This window comes from Idiotropiscis lumnitzeri, chromosome 1 (assembly GCF_059441095.1).
Source record: "Idiotropiscis lumnitzeri isolate Australia: NSW breed Sydney's pygmy pipehorse chromosome 1, RoL_Ilum_1.0, whole genome shotgun sequence".
Classification (NCBI taxonomy): domain Eukaryota; kingdom Metazoa; phylum Chordata; class Actinopteri; order Syngnathiformes; family Syngnathidae; genus Idiotropiscis; species Idiotropiscis lumnitzeri.
This window is the reverse complement of record NC_142391.1, coordinates 35494414-35509111: the sequence shown is the minus strand read 5'-3', so window position 1 is coordinate 35509111 and position 14698 is coordinate 35494414. Positions and strand designations below refer to the sequence as shown.

At 41.5% G+C, this 14698-nt stretch overlaps 1 protein-coding gene across 4 annotated transcripts in view; it reads left to right on the top strand.

The window, feature by feature from the left end:
* ebf2 (EBF transcription factor 2) overlaps nucleotides 1-3939 on the top strand; it is a 33667-nt gene extending 29728 nt beyond the window's left edge. For 2 of the 4 annotated variants that reach the window (XM_088305738.1, XM_088305737.1), the window contains exons 9-16: nucleotides 84-214; nucleotides 331-457; nucleotides 1181-1269; nucleotides 1399-1464; nucleotides 1695-1869; nucleotides 1979-2161; nucleotides 2237-2407; nucleotides 2579-3939. In XM_088305738.1, coding sequence (XP_088161864.1) covers nucleotides 84-214; nucleotides 331-457; nucleotides 1181-1269; nucleotides 1399-1464; nucleotides 1695-1869; nucleotides 1979-2161; nucleotides 2237-2407; nucleotides 2579-2610 — 974 coding nt within the window. In that variant the 3' untranslated portion in view covers nucleotides 2611-3939. Of the gene's footprint in view, nucleotides 1-83; nucleotides 215-330; nucleotides 458-1180; nucleotides 1270-1398; nucleotides 1465-1694; nucleotides 1870-1978; nucleotides 2162-2236 lie in introns of all 4 variants that reach the window. The other 2 variants (XM_088305736.1, XM_088305735.1) reach the window with 1 other exon arrangement.
* Nucleotides 3940-14698: the final 10759 nt, after the last annotated feature.

Below are 14698 nucleotides of genomic sequence, written 5' to 3'. Positions count from 1 at the left end.
ACTCACTTTTGTTTGCAAAATGTCCGCTTTCACATCTTCAAGCAAAACATTCACAATAATTCCTGTTTTGCCTTTCTTTTCAGCCACCCCTTGTATCAAAGCCATCAGTCCCAGTGAGGGCTGGACTACAGGCGGGGCCATGGTCATTGTCATTGGGGAGAACTTCTTTGATGGACTGCAGGTGGTGTTTGGAAGCATGCTAGTTTGGAGTGAGGTAAGAAAGAACATTTCGTCATCTCATTGCCGTGAGTGACATTTCACATCGACATAAACATATTCATCTTTTGTACTTTTTTTCCCCCTGACATAAATGTGTGATTTTTCCCACAGCTTATCACGCCGCACGCTATCCGTGTCCAGACTCCGCCTCGTCACATCCCAGGGGTGGTGGAGGTCACATTGTCTTATAAATCTAAACAATTCTGCAAGGGTGCCCCCGGACGCTTTATCTACACAGGTGATCCTGCAACCTTTGCCAATTAGAGGTGGTGCCGGTGTTGAAACAGTTGAAACTTGCGAGACATGTTTAAGGCAGTGCTTCTTAATCTGTGTGCTGCGCCACATTAGTGTGCCATGAGAGGTCTTCAGGTGTGTCTAAGGAATTTTTCCAATTTGCATGATTCATTTATTAAAAATAATTGCTTGCCAATGACAAAAAGTTGGGCGGCATGGTGGACGACTGGTTAGCACGATGGACTCACAGTTCAGTGGTTCAGAGTTTGATTCCGGCTCCAGCCTTCCTGTGTGGAGTTTTCCCCGTGCCTGACTGGGTTTTCTCCGGGTACTCCAGTTTCCTCCCACGTTCCAAGAACATGCATGGCAGGCCGATTGAACACTCTAAATTGCCCCTAGGTATGAGTGTGAGTGCGGATGGTTTGTCTATGTGCCCTGCGATTGGCTGGCAACCAGTTCAGGGTGCACCCCGCCTACTGCCCGAAGATAGCTCAGATAGGCACCTTGTGAGGAGAAGCGGCTCAGACAATGGATGGATGGAGACATAAAGCAACAAGCAGAATATAAATTATTTTCAAATAATGACAGAATGTACCAAGATAACCTATATATCCACTTTTTGTGATTTTTTTGTAAAGTGGTGTTTTTTCCAATGTGAAATATGTGCATTGGTTCAGTAAAGGTTGGGAACCAATGGTTGAAGGTACCATATGCTTGTCTATTTTAGCGCTGAATGAGCCGACAATAGACTACGGTTTCCAGCGACTTCAGAAAGTAATTCCACGACATCCTGGTGACCCAGAAAAAATGGCAAAGGTGAGAGACTCACACTATCAAATGTAAGGTCATTATAGCGTTGCAAAAAAAAAGAAACACAATTCATTGCAACTTTGAACTGTATTTTTCCTTATTCTTGCGCATCATCTGAAATATTATTATTTGCAGGAAATTCTGCTAAAGAGAGCAGCAGACCTGGTGGAAGCTCTGTATGGGAATCCACACAGTAATCAGGTGAGAAGCAAAAAGTTTGGGCCAATTACTGTGGGAAACGACTCGACTTTCAGACTCTGTGGCCAAAATGCAAACATGAACTGCACATAAAAGTGTCTTTCACACATTCCCTGCATTTGACATAATTTGATATTCCCCAATTATATTTAGAGGATTCACATAACTTGCTTTGTTGGTTGTAAAAAAAGAAGAGACATGACAGTGCTCGTTGTGGCGCTTATCCCCTGTAGGACATGTTGCTAAAAAGAGCAGCCGACATTGCGGAGGCCCTGTACAGCGTCCCCCGTCCTCACAGTCAGCTGCAAGCACTGCCCAGCTCACCAGCCCATGGCAGCGTCATGGGTTTGGGTTCCTACCCTTCCCAATTAGGTGTCAGCATCGGGGAGCCAGGACAGAGCAGCCAAGGTGAGCGGAACGGCTTGTAATTGAGTGCAGCTTTACCCTATGCAAAAAAAAAAAAAAAAAAAAAGAACCACATACTGTATTTGAGCCAGCCTTTTAATATTTTCTCCAGGTTATATTCGCAACTCAAGCAGCTTATCGCCCAGAGGTTACCCTTCAGCTTCCACACCTCAACAGTCAAGCTATGGAGGCAGCGGCGGTATGACGGGAGGCTATGGAACCGTCCCAATGACCAGTCTCGGGGTTCCTGGCTCACCTGGCTTCAACAGCGCTTCTCCCACGGGATCGCCCTACAGTAAGACAGTTGTGATTATCCAACATTGTATTGTGATGTCAAGACCTGCGAATGACGCGAGGCTCTCGTCCACAGTAATGCCCTCCAGCCCGACCATACCGGGAAGCTCCAGCTCGTCGTCATCTTTGTTACCTTTCTCCTCTTTCCCATCCGCTGCTAAACAGAAGAGTGCTTTTGCTCCCGTGCTCAGGCCCCAGGGCTCCCCTTCCCCTGCCTGCCCCGCCTCAGGGGGGAACAGCTTCAGAGGTAGCCATCCCACTCACTATCTGACCCCGCTCTCTGAACTTACGAATGCAGTCTAACCCCTTCCTCTAACCACGACAAGCTTTGACTGAACGAGATACAGAAAGTTGCTGGATGTGCAGTACATGAACGCAAAATTAGAATCATAGATTTTGCATATTTTTTTCTCTCCAGCGATGACGGGCCTGGTTGTCCCCCCGATGTAGCAAATCGACCCCAGACCACTGCTTCACTTAGCCCCTCTTTTGGCACTAAGAGGGCAGGGAGGATGGAAATTTGATCAATAGCAACCATGACTAGCTTTGCTACTTGAGCCCATCCTGCCATTTCTTAGTCCTCTTTTTACGCAGGCGGATGAAAGGGCAAACGTTGAAACTATCCAAAGACAAGACTTTTTTTTCCCAGAGGTTTAGGAGAATTACTTCAACCCTACTACAAGCAGGCAGGCAGGAAATGTTTCCTTGCAAACCAGATTGGACCATACCACACTGTGACGTGAAGAAATCCACATGGTCCTAATTCAACCACAAGCTTCAAAAGCACTGCGTTTTGTTCCGGCGTACTATCACAGGCCATTTTCTGCATTCTTCCATCACCTGCCCAAACCTTTGCCAGAGATGTACACACGAGCACTGAACATTTTGGAATGATGGACAGCTCTGATAAGCAGGGTGCTATTCGTCTGTGTATGGACACTTTAAACAGCATGTGTGTACACTGTCTGTGAGTTAGCAACACGTTTTTGTAGTAGACTTTTTGAAGACAATTTACATTCCAGAAAAAAAAATAGACCCTTTATTTTTTGTTCTGATCTCTAAGATTTTACAAGTGAGAATTGTTTGTCTCGAGGGTTATTATTAAAGGAATTCATATATTGATTTATTTAAGTACAAGCAATTTAACTTATTATAGCTAGTTTAGGGAATAATATAAACACGTTTTATAAAAGTGATTCTTTTTCCAACTGTTAATCGAACAACAATGCCATTCAATTTGAACATTTTTACCGTGTGGATTTCACCAAAAACTTGGAATTACATATCCGCACTTTGCAAGCTCTTTGCATAACCAGGATTAATGTTATGCATTATGAGTCAGGCCATAAAAGAAGGTTATTGTCCTTGTATAAAGGAAAAATGTTAGTTAGCCTTATTTCATGTGTAATGCATGCTTTGTTGAACCAATGCGACGCTGTAATTATGTCATCCTACATTGCAAATTTGACACGATAGCATAACATGAAGATTTTCAGCTTCATTCAACATGTTTCTGCAGAGCACATGTTAGTTACTATGCAGTACAGTCAACGAAAGCACAATAAAAGACACGAGTACGTAATGGGTACAACATATTATTTTTAGTAACTGATATTAAACCATAACATGAATGCCCTTTTCAGGATGTGAAAAAAAAAAACACTCAGAGTTAAGGACATTTATGCATTTGTTTTTAGAGTTTGGTTTACTTTATTTATTTAAAAACATTCGCAATTTTATTATTATGTTTGGAACCCATCTTTCTTTAAAACGGTACAAACATGGTGCAAATGTGATTTGTATATCGCAAGGTGTAATTATATTTTGTGCTCCAAATAAAACAATGAAGCAAATCATTCAACATTTTCTTTGCTTTCTTTGAATTTGGTTAGTTCTCACCGCATGAAATTGAAATGAGCTTCTCTTAAATTACCGACGTAGTCTTGCTGGATCTGTTTTTCCTTCTTTTTTCACCTGTATGCTTGCGCGGCATTTATTTTGTATACCTTGGTGATGAGCCGCAGCATCTTAACTGTGATGCGTGTGCTAAAGACTGAGCAGAGCATGTCAAGATAAACAACAACACCCACATCCACATCCATCCCCCATCCTTCTCCCTTTCTCCTCTCCAATAAGCCTGCTTGTCTCTGAGGACTCACCCTCTAGGGGACCCGAGTGAGAACCACATGAGTCTCCCTCCAATGTGGCCTCCTCCTCCACATCTTTTCCCAGCTCTGGAAATGCACTCTCGAATACAGAACATGCGTTGTAAGGTTTTCCCTGCTTTTTTTCAGTTTTTGTGAGGCAAGACTAAATCTCCGCTTTGGCGCCTGGTATCTGTTTTGTTCTCCGTTAATGTAATTAGCACTGGTAAAGGAGGGCAGTTAATTACCCACTCTATTTTGATCGGGTAATTAATGTAATGCCAGGAAACAGCAACTGTTTCATTAACATAGCGCTCAAAGCAGAAAGTGGGCAGCATCGCACCCTTGCCTTTATATAATAGATTTATGGATAAACAGAATCTACCACTGGGATATATGGAGCGAACCCACCGAGCAGTCATGTGACTTCCACAGCAGCGTCATTTTTATAATGCAAAAAAATGTCCTCCTTGACTCAACTCTGCTTTGATAAGGTGTTAATTTGCTGAGTTAAAGTCAGCTTTGTTCCCGATGCCACAGCCTTCATCTTACTGAGTGCGCCTCCTGCCCAGCGGTTGCGGGAGCCATATGCTACTTCTCCACTTGACTGTTCTCACTGTTGCCGTTGTAGCAGCCGCATCAGCGCCATTTACTGACTTCTGATCACAGTTTGGATAAAGACAAGATGAGATGCCACCTGCTACAGAGGCGTTACACATCACACTGCATGCACCGCTTGAGAGAAAACAGCATCTGCTCTAATGAGAGCAAAGACCACGTTATCTTTCATTATTGATATTGCGTATGTATTGATGAGTTTCCAAGTTGAAGGCACCGTACTGTCACCCTCACAATAAAAAAACAGACATCCCGTCTTTGCTCTCAAGGGAGGTGTTTGTGTTTATATACCCAATTAGCCCTCCGGCCACAGCATGGCCATGCATTAGGCTGACATTAGCCTCGGGTGCATGCAATATGTGTGTGTCTAAAATATGCAGCACCCCTTTCTCATTTGAGCCATGCCTTATTAGTCAATATGAGGCTAAGCTTGACAGGGGCGGCCCACTGTTTTGTCAAAAAGATTGGCTTCCACGCACAGCCAGTGTCCTTTGACTTGAGCCGGTCAGTAAAACCTGTATTGTTGCCCGTTAGACCATTGGACCCCAATTCCTTTTTCTAAAATGAATCCCCTGCCCCTTATGCCATTCCCTTGGGTGTCAGTAGAGTGGGGTGGCAGATGGGACAGACACAGAGCTGCCCCATGAGACGCTCCCCTACTCCCCCCCAACTAAATACACACATACACACACAAACGGCGTATAGGTGCACACACTCAGACATGCATGTATACACATATGCATAAGAAGCACGCACACGCACACAGCACAGCAGCGGCAGCAGCAACACACAACTTCCCTGCCCCCAGACGCAAGCCTCATCTGTCAGCCTGCCTCTTTTGTCCCAAGCACAGGAGGATGTTCTGTGAACGCAGAGTGACGTCCCTGTCGCTACCTCTCAATCTGTGCTCTGTCCACTTATGCGTGTGTGAGCTTTGCTCAAAGAGCTGAAAGGTAATCATGTTTATTGCATGATAGCGTAACATGGTCTTAAAGTCATTTATTACATAATGTGGCCTTTATGATGATCAATCCCTTTTGCGGAAAAAGAGGCCTGCAGACCGCAGGCCTGTTGTAGTGTTTGTGCTTGAATTTTTTTATGGCAAAGCATTCATTGACTACATCACAAATAACTAAATTGAGATGTGTTGTCCAAAGTTCTTTGTTGAGCCTCAAATTCACTTTTTTTTTTAAACAAATCAAGTATACGTGCATGCTAACGGCAATGCAGCATCAACCTTTAGTTCATGGAGTTCATTACTTGCTCTAACCACCAGGATCCTCCGCTGTACACTGTCTAACGGCAGAACCCAGGGTATTTGTCCCACCATCCATCCAACCATTTTCTGAAGCGCTTATCCTACAAATTTTAAATCTATCCACTTGGCGGCTATCTAGTGCTAAGCTAACTGATGTATTTTGTGTCCTCTACGGCGTGCGAGCGGCAAAACATATTGTGAGAAAAAAAACATTTTTTAGAATTTTGTGGGAATAATAAAAGAGCTTTAAAATGATACATAACTTCTTAAGTAGTGTAGTTTCAAAGATGGATAATTTCCGGAAGTATCTTAGCCGAAGGTTTATCGGCATATATCTTTTAATTTTAGAGGTTTAGAACCTACAATGTTTTGTGTCCTAGCTGTCTTCGTTGATTTTACATGGCATGACCCTTTAAGCATATATACACTGGATGTAACCAACAGGGTTGTTATAATTTTGTGATCATCCAAGTTGGTCGTAGGCATGTTTCCTAAGGCCCAATAAGTAAAGGTTTTAATGACTACTAACTACAAAATATGTTTTGTAATTACATTTGTTAAGGCTTTTATTTTTCTAGTTACGAAGTAACGTGTTCAATGTTTTAATATTCAGCAGAGGTGAACATTCGTCAGTGCTCTAGTCCGCCTGTGAGCCCTTCAGTTTTTCAAGGCCGCCCAATCGGTCGGAGTCAGCCAAACGACGTTGAGAACGAACTTACCGTTACTACGTTACACGCTTGGTGTGCATTGAAATAAAAGAAATAATATATCAGTGTTGTATAACTTTCAGTTTACCGATCACCACACTGTTTGTGTGTTTTATTATTATTTTATTTACTCATTTAGCTTCTGGCCTGCTTATGCGTCGCATGCATGTGACGTAGAAACGACGCTCTCGACGCCGATTGGCTGTCGCCGCGGAGGGACTGCCTCGCCTACGTGAAATTAGTGGAATTTAATGACTGACTGACGAAGGACACCTCTGGATATTAGGATGCTGTTGTTTACAAAATTATTGTGAGGTGTTATGTTTAGCTAATTACGTGAGGTGTACATTGATTTCATTTTGTGGCTCAAGATATGAGTGAGTTTCTTGCACTGATCTATGAAATAATCGATGATTTTTTTTGTTTGTTTTGTTTTTATGAATGTGTGTTCACTTTTCATACTTGGCTTTGTAAATATACCGGTAGGATATGTCTGTCTTTAGTTTTACAATATTTACATTTGGCTATAAAAACCTATTTGCGTAAGACGCGGTCAGGTGCGCGCTTTGTTTGAGGGTGCGCGCCTGCGGCGGAGGAGAGGAGAGGAGAGCCCGCGTGGCGTGGGTGAGTGATTAATTACAGACTCGGCGTGTGACAGAGGTGAACTCCGTGGTGGTACTGTCTGCTGCCGACATGGAGGGAAAGTCTGCCTGGCTAATTGACCTGGCTTCTGTAAGGCCATCCATCAAGTGTGGCCCAGTAAGAAACACATTATTCAGAGGTAAGTTAACCGAGGCCGCCATTCATTACCCGTATTAGCTCTTCTCCCTACGTCTGTCGAGGGTAGCACGTCGTGAAACCCGCGACTACGATTGAATTAGTTGGCAACATATCACACACACTTTTGGCTCTCTCTCTCTCTCTCTCTCTCTCTCTCTCTCTCTCTCTCTCTCTCGCTCTCTCTCTCTCTCTCTCTCTCTCTCTCTCTCTCTCTCTCTCTCTCTCTCTCTCTCTCTCTCTCTCTCTCTCTCTCTCTCTCTCTCTCTCTCTCTCTCTCCCTCTCTCTCTTTCTCTTTCTCTCTCTCTCTCACTCTCTTTGACTTATGGTGTCATCTTAAAGTTCTAGTTTTCTCATGGAAACACCTCATGGAAAATTCCAAAGATGCTTTACTTTCTCGTAAAATACAAAACCTCTCAAGTCAAAAATTATGATGACCAGGTACTGAAAACCTGGAAATGACCTCAATCACTTTTACTGACAACAAACTTACCAAAGGGAAAGCACAGTGGGTGATTGTACATTGTGTAGCTAACAGAACAAAACAAAACCCCAAAACATTACCGTGTTTGGAGTCATTTACTGATTCCTTAGTTCCCAAGAACTAGTTTGGAATTTCTATTTTGTGTACTATATCGTCCATTCATCAATAATATGGAAAAAATAAATAATAATCTGCCATGTTGTTGATTACATCCTTGATGAATAATTACAACATACTGAAACAAAGTTTGTTGATGGACCCTTACATTGTTTTAAGGAGAGTGAAATTTACAAAAAACAAAAATCTTATTAAGTTATTTTCCTTAGTTTTTTTTCCCTGTATTGGCACAACGCTCCATGGTTATATTCATGGGAAGCACATCAGTGGTGTGCCAGTGTGCATGAGCACATAAGATTGAATATTGTTTAATTCAATTCAAGTCTGTTATTGCGCTTTTGCGCTCCAAAAACAGGTCAGTCCAGCCTCCATTCAAAGTCAAGTCATACACCACAATTACGTCCGAGGACCAACTTGAAATCAAAAGCTAAGTATGGCTTTGATTTGCATATACAGTATTGTGTTGCTTTTATTTGGCTGGCTTGACCAGGTTGGCTCCTCAAAACGGTTACATCACCATGAGACGGCGGCCCAAAGCGTGTAGGAGCACCGCTGGCAAGACCATTATCTCCGTATCGCTTGAGCTGCGGCGTCGATGGTCAGTCAGAATATGTCCTGATGCAAAAGTGGTCTGTGGTGCAAAAAAAGAGTGGACATCGCATGGCTGTCCGTAGAGAATTCTGCCCAGTCATCTAGCTAATCACAGTGTACCACTGTAAGTCGAACGTGCGCAATTAATTTTTTGAACGTGAGCTCACATGTGCAAAAACCATGATTACCGCCACAAAAAAAAAAGTAATTAAATAAACTTCTGGTCGCTTCTTCTCTTACACAAGATGGTGGACAAAAGCATGACTGCGAACAGTTTGCGGACATTTAGTTACACAAAAATTTTGTTAAATTTTGCTTAGGGTTTGCAGTCCGGTATTTCGTGGCTTTTTTGTAAGTTGTAACAACAACAAAAACACTGATGAAGGAGTGCTGAGATTATGTTAATGCACAGTTGTAATATGAGCTCACGCAGACCGAACATTTTCCAAGGTCAGTTTGAAAACATGACAAGTTTGTCAATTGTTTTACAAAGAGGGCACCTTTATTTCGGCATTGAAAGTGATGTCTGTGAAACAGATGCTTCTAGTGCTAAGTCGGCTAAGTGTATAATAGCAGTCACAAGGGGTCAAACAGTCACTTCCTGTGCTTTCCCTTTCTCTTTGTTTTGCCATTTGCAAATTAGTGTCACAGTTGTGAAAGGGTTTTCGTTTTTTACCTTAGTTTAACATTTTGAAACAAAAAAAAATATACATATATACACACACAACTTAATTTCAATTAGTTAAAAAAATGTATACATTATTTTATCATTTCTGTCGACTGAAATATAAATTGGTTTTGAGGGAAGCCATTTTTTCACAATTTGCAAATGATTCAGCGGTTGTTAAATTGTCTCACTATTTGTGAATGATAATTTTTGAAGTACACAAAAGGTCAGGTTCCAAAGATTCTTCAGAGTCTGTCAAAATTCATAATTTCTTGGGTAATATGTCTCTAAACCACAATTCAGTTTAAAAAAAAAATAGGTTTTATTTTCTCGTTGCAAATGTTTTCGAACCTCCTGGAAGGTTGAGGCATCGTGGATGTAATTACTCTAACCACCATTAGGGTGACTGAAAGTGTCGTTTTAGTTGCCAAACGGCTCGAGACGCCATCAAGATCCTGTACGTTGAAATGCGCTTCACAGCACAGTGCATTCAATGGTGAGCAATGTTTTGGAATTCAAGGAAGAGGATTTTGGTACGCACGAGCCGTCGATAGAAGCGGGAGTTGTCGAACCCTAAATGATTGAGCCGTTCAGGAAGTTGGACCCGGTCAGTGGTGGAGAAAGAGAAAGTGATGATTGTGACAACGCTACTGAGGTGCCTGAATTAGAGTTGACACCATACTGTGCAGAGTGGACTGTTATGTCTTTGGACCTCTTTATCTTTGGAATATTTTTGCTCTAGCAGCCTCAATTCACACACTCAGCACAAGAGCTTTAGAGACAAGGTGCGTGTTGTATGCACAGTAAAAACAATGGGAGTAGCTTGTGTTTAGCCATGTTGCACGACGCGTTTACTAAAAAATGTTGACGTGTTGGGCAACTTGACATGTAGACGGAATAAGTACATATTACACTATGGCCGTTTTTTTTTCCATCAGCGACTCAATTCATAATCACTATTCGTAGGTGTTGTAGATGCGTACAAATAACTCCTCACTTATTGCTCGTGTCGCGTCTCAAATGCTCCATGACCATCGGTGTTCTTCCTGCTGTTGCCCGGGGTTGATGTCGTGCTTGCCAAAGGAAAACTGTTTGGCACGGCAGCTGGTTTCAGGCTTGGTCGAACTACATTTGTGTACCCAATGCTCTCTCCCAAATGTGTGCTGAAGCACGCCGGTTCAAAATGATCAGCACAGAGCTTGGAGTACTTGCTCGGCGACCACAATTGACCACGCGCTCCTCCCTGCCGACTGACTTTCCGATCCGCTGGTCACGTATGTCTTTATCCTTTGGAAAGCTGAAGAAACTCTTGCCACTTCCTTCACCATTAGTGCAACCAACTGCCTCATAATAAACCATTGTTTACGTGCTAAAGCAAGTGGAGTGCATCTGAACACGACAAGCACACAACCGCACAGCACAGCAGCCACTAAATTATTTGGGTACTGTCGCATCACGGCTCCGGAAAAACCTGAAGTTGAGAGGTCGCAAGTTTCAAACCGCAGAAAACAAAGGATCTAATCACTTTTTAATGACAATTATGTATTGTAAAGGGGTTCTAGAGGTCTGCAGAAAAATCTTTTCAAATTTTGGTCTCTGACCTTTAACAGCTCTTTAGTTGGGTCTCAACTCATAATGTAGGTAAGCCTTTATTTTACAACACATCAATTCCTTTCACCTGCATTCAAATTGGACACTTTTGGGTTGGCTTTAAAGACACTGCAAATGAAATATGGTGCTGTATTGATTGTGGTGAGAAAGGGTGAATCTAGTAATTTTAGCCATTATTTTTCAACTGGCTTCAGCCTTGTGGGTGGTGTGGTTTAGGCCCCCCAAAAAGATGGAGAAGCGTGAAGTTGTAGCTCCTAAACCTGGTCTTGACCCACATGTGCTTTCACTCCCCCACTTATAGGAAAATATATTGGAGTTTAGTGAAGGCAGCGGGGGAGAAGGGATTACTCATCCCCCAAAGATGACTTGGCATCTGGTGTCTCTCCTTGTGAAGTCAAGTTACAGTAGGTGCTTAGTTTTGTAGTGATGAATTACTTTTTACTATATTATCAATATGTACACGCAATATCAGGTTATTTTTTTACGATCAAATCAAATACAAGATGGATACAATGTCTGTACAAAGAAAAAAAATCCGTTTTGATTAACTGCTATACATTTAATCCATAGAGACTGAACCAAACCTTTTCCAAGATGCTGGTCGGCTTCAATTTTGTCCGTAGGAAATGTGAAACTAAATTTCACATTTAATTTGTTAATCTTACTCAGGGTTACCATCATAAAAGTTATGTTGGCCAATAGCTCTCCTGTAATGACAAGAGGCCTGTGGTTTGAATCCTGCAAAATATAACCTTTTAATTTTTGAATGGATGCTATTCTGCATCCAGACTACTCTCACGGTGCCCTTAAAACCAAAACTAATCTTTGGTTGGTTTCTGAAGATAAGATGTGAGCTATTTTACCAGGGGCAAGTAGTACATTTCAAAGCTTGCCTGCCTTGACAGTGCATGAAACATAGGATCCAGTTTAAAGTCCTTCTAATCGCCTCTGAAGCTGTCTATGCTTCTTGAGGCTTTACAACACCAACTGCCCCCTTAGGTCCTCCAACCTTTTTTTTTGTCCAAGTAGCACTCACACATCTCAAAACTTAAGTTGATGGATTTGTCCCAGCCTGGAAAATTGACAGATAACCTCCCCATTTCTCTCAGACTGAATTGCTTTTTGTTTTTAAAATGTGATCAATTTAAATTGGACATAAAAAAACATTAAAATATTGAAGTATGTAAATGTTTTCTATTTTTAATCGCATATATTTGCATATTCGAAGAACACTTAGTTTGGTGCAGTACGATTGTTTACATACATAATCAGAGAAAAAAAATTGGAAACAACTCTATGATGTTGTCCAGGTTCCACAATGCAAACTAACGGCAATAATACATAACTGTTAGCTCAATAAACTCTGAGCATTGCTGTCTTTTCAAATGTCTTTTAAAATATTGTGCAGGTGTACCTAACGTTATGGTGGTTAAGCGCATAATCACAATTTTTGAGAGCAGATGGCGCTGGAGTCCTGTTGCTTGTGCAGCCTCAAAGCGCCACCTACCTGTGAGTTTGTGTGCAGCGTTTTTTCAAAAGAAGCATAATATCACATTTGACATCACTAACTATATTTGTCTCGGTGCATATTTATATCTACTCTAACCGAACACAACATTTTGACATCCAATACAAGTGCTGCATCAAATATATTTCCTTTACAGTGGTCATCTTCAGTTTAGTTTGACACTGTCTTGAGGTGTTATTCAACAATGTTTATCATTGTGGTTGTATAGTTTGCCACAGTGAAGGGCAGTACTACAAATTCAAACAGAGTTCCTCATATTTTTGATTCTCTGAACTAACTAAAATCAAATTATTAATTTGCTATCATTATGATGCAGTACAGTTTTATGCCTTTGTAAAGTAAAGCCTTTATAATTGTCCAATTGTGTAATTAATACCTCTTTGACACGGTCTCTCTGATTTTGGGCTCCATATAACGTATTTATTTATTATAAAAATATTTCTTATGACTCTGTAAAGGTTGGTACATCAGTTTGTTGTTGCTCTTTAACTGTAATTATATCTGGGATGCCAACGTAATTATGGTTATCCATTCATTAGTTTCACCCCCCCCCAAAAAAAAAATCAGAACACACACTGTTTGAAAAAAAAAAAATTCTGCTCAAAATGGCAAAATATGAATGCAGATTGTATGTTGCAGCATGGGCTCTTGATTTAATGACATGTGGTCAAACAGGCTTTTCAAGCTCTGTTTATTCTCATATATGCATATCAATAATGTGATTGCATGATTTAAATGGTGTAATAAGCATCAGTGTAGATGTGGCATACCAGAACTTGCAACACTGACAACAACCATTTGATATGTCCCCTGTTTACCAACATGCTTGAATATGCAGGAGGATAACTAATCAAATAAATCCACTCATTACGGAGGCTGCCGGTATTTCTTCTTTTGCATTAATTATGTAGTCATTAGCATATCAATCAGAGAAATCACAGTTCATGTAATTAAGGTTTAACCAAAAGCACCTGCTGTCTGTGAGTTGCGGTGCGTGTTGTGTGTAGGTGTGTGCGTGCGTGCGTGCGCGTGCTTCAGACCTAATCTAATCTGGCTTTTGACAAGATGCTCCCTCATCAATCCTGAGCTGTCGCAGTTCTGTTTTTTTGTTTTGTTTTGTTTTTGTTTATAGGGTTGGGTGGTGGCGTTTGGCAGAGACATCCTGCAAACTGTTGTCATGGTGATCTTGATTGGCAGCGATGCCTGATTAGAAAGGAAGAATAGAGGACAGGTGGAAGGAGGCGGGCTGTACATCTAGTTGAACAGATTGGGACAAAGTGAGGACTCATTGGCTGTCATGAGGAGTGCCACTGTCTGTTTTGGCTCTGCTTACACCTTGTAAAAAATAACCAGTAATTACTCCAACAGCCCAAAGAGAGTATTGGAGTACTTTGAACCTCTAACAGTATCACCAGATGTTCTTGTTTGAATAAAATTAAGTGGAATCAAGCCTATTTGAAATTGCCATATTGGCAGATTTTGCCACACGTTTCTGACAGTACATTATATTTCTCCAGGATTTAATTTCTACAAAAAAAAAACCTAAAAAAGAAAAAGGAAAGGAAAAAAAGAAAACAATTTTTAGAAACACCCCTATTGTTGATCGGCATCATAAGAACAGCATCTCTCTGTGTGTAATAAGTGAAACCTGCCATCGAGTACTACATCACTATTGAAGTGGTGATTCTGATTGAGGATGTGCTCATTTTGTAGAGGAGGTTGACCACCTGTGGGGGAAAGATTGATGGAGCTGAAAAGAGGATGAAATAATTTGTGCAAAGGGAAAACCAGAGGAAGCCATTTGTAAGGAATCCATGGAAGAAAAATACACAGAGGAAAAGAGACGGTACGGGAGAAGAGATGAGGAATGGGAACAGGGAGGAGCGAGGGGGGGGGGAATGGGACTCGAGGGACTCAGTCTCAACTGTTTGTGGTGACAGCCTCTGGCCTCTGGCCTCCTCCCCAACGCTTCCTGCTCCATTTCCTTTTCTTTCATTCCTCATTTTTGTCTTACTTTTTGAATTATTACTGCTTG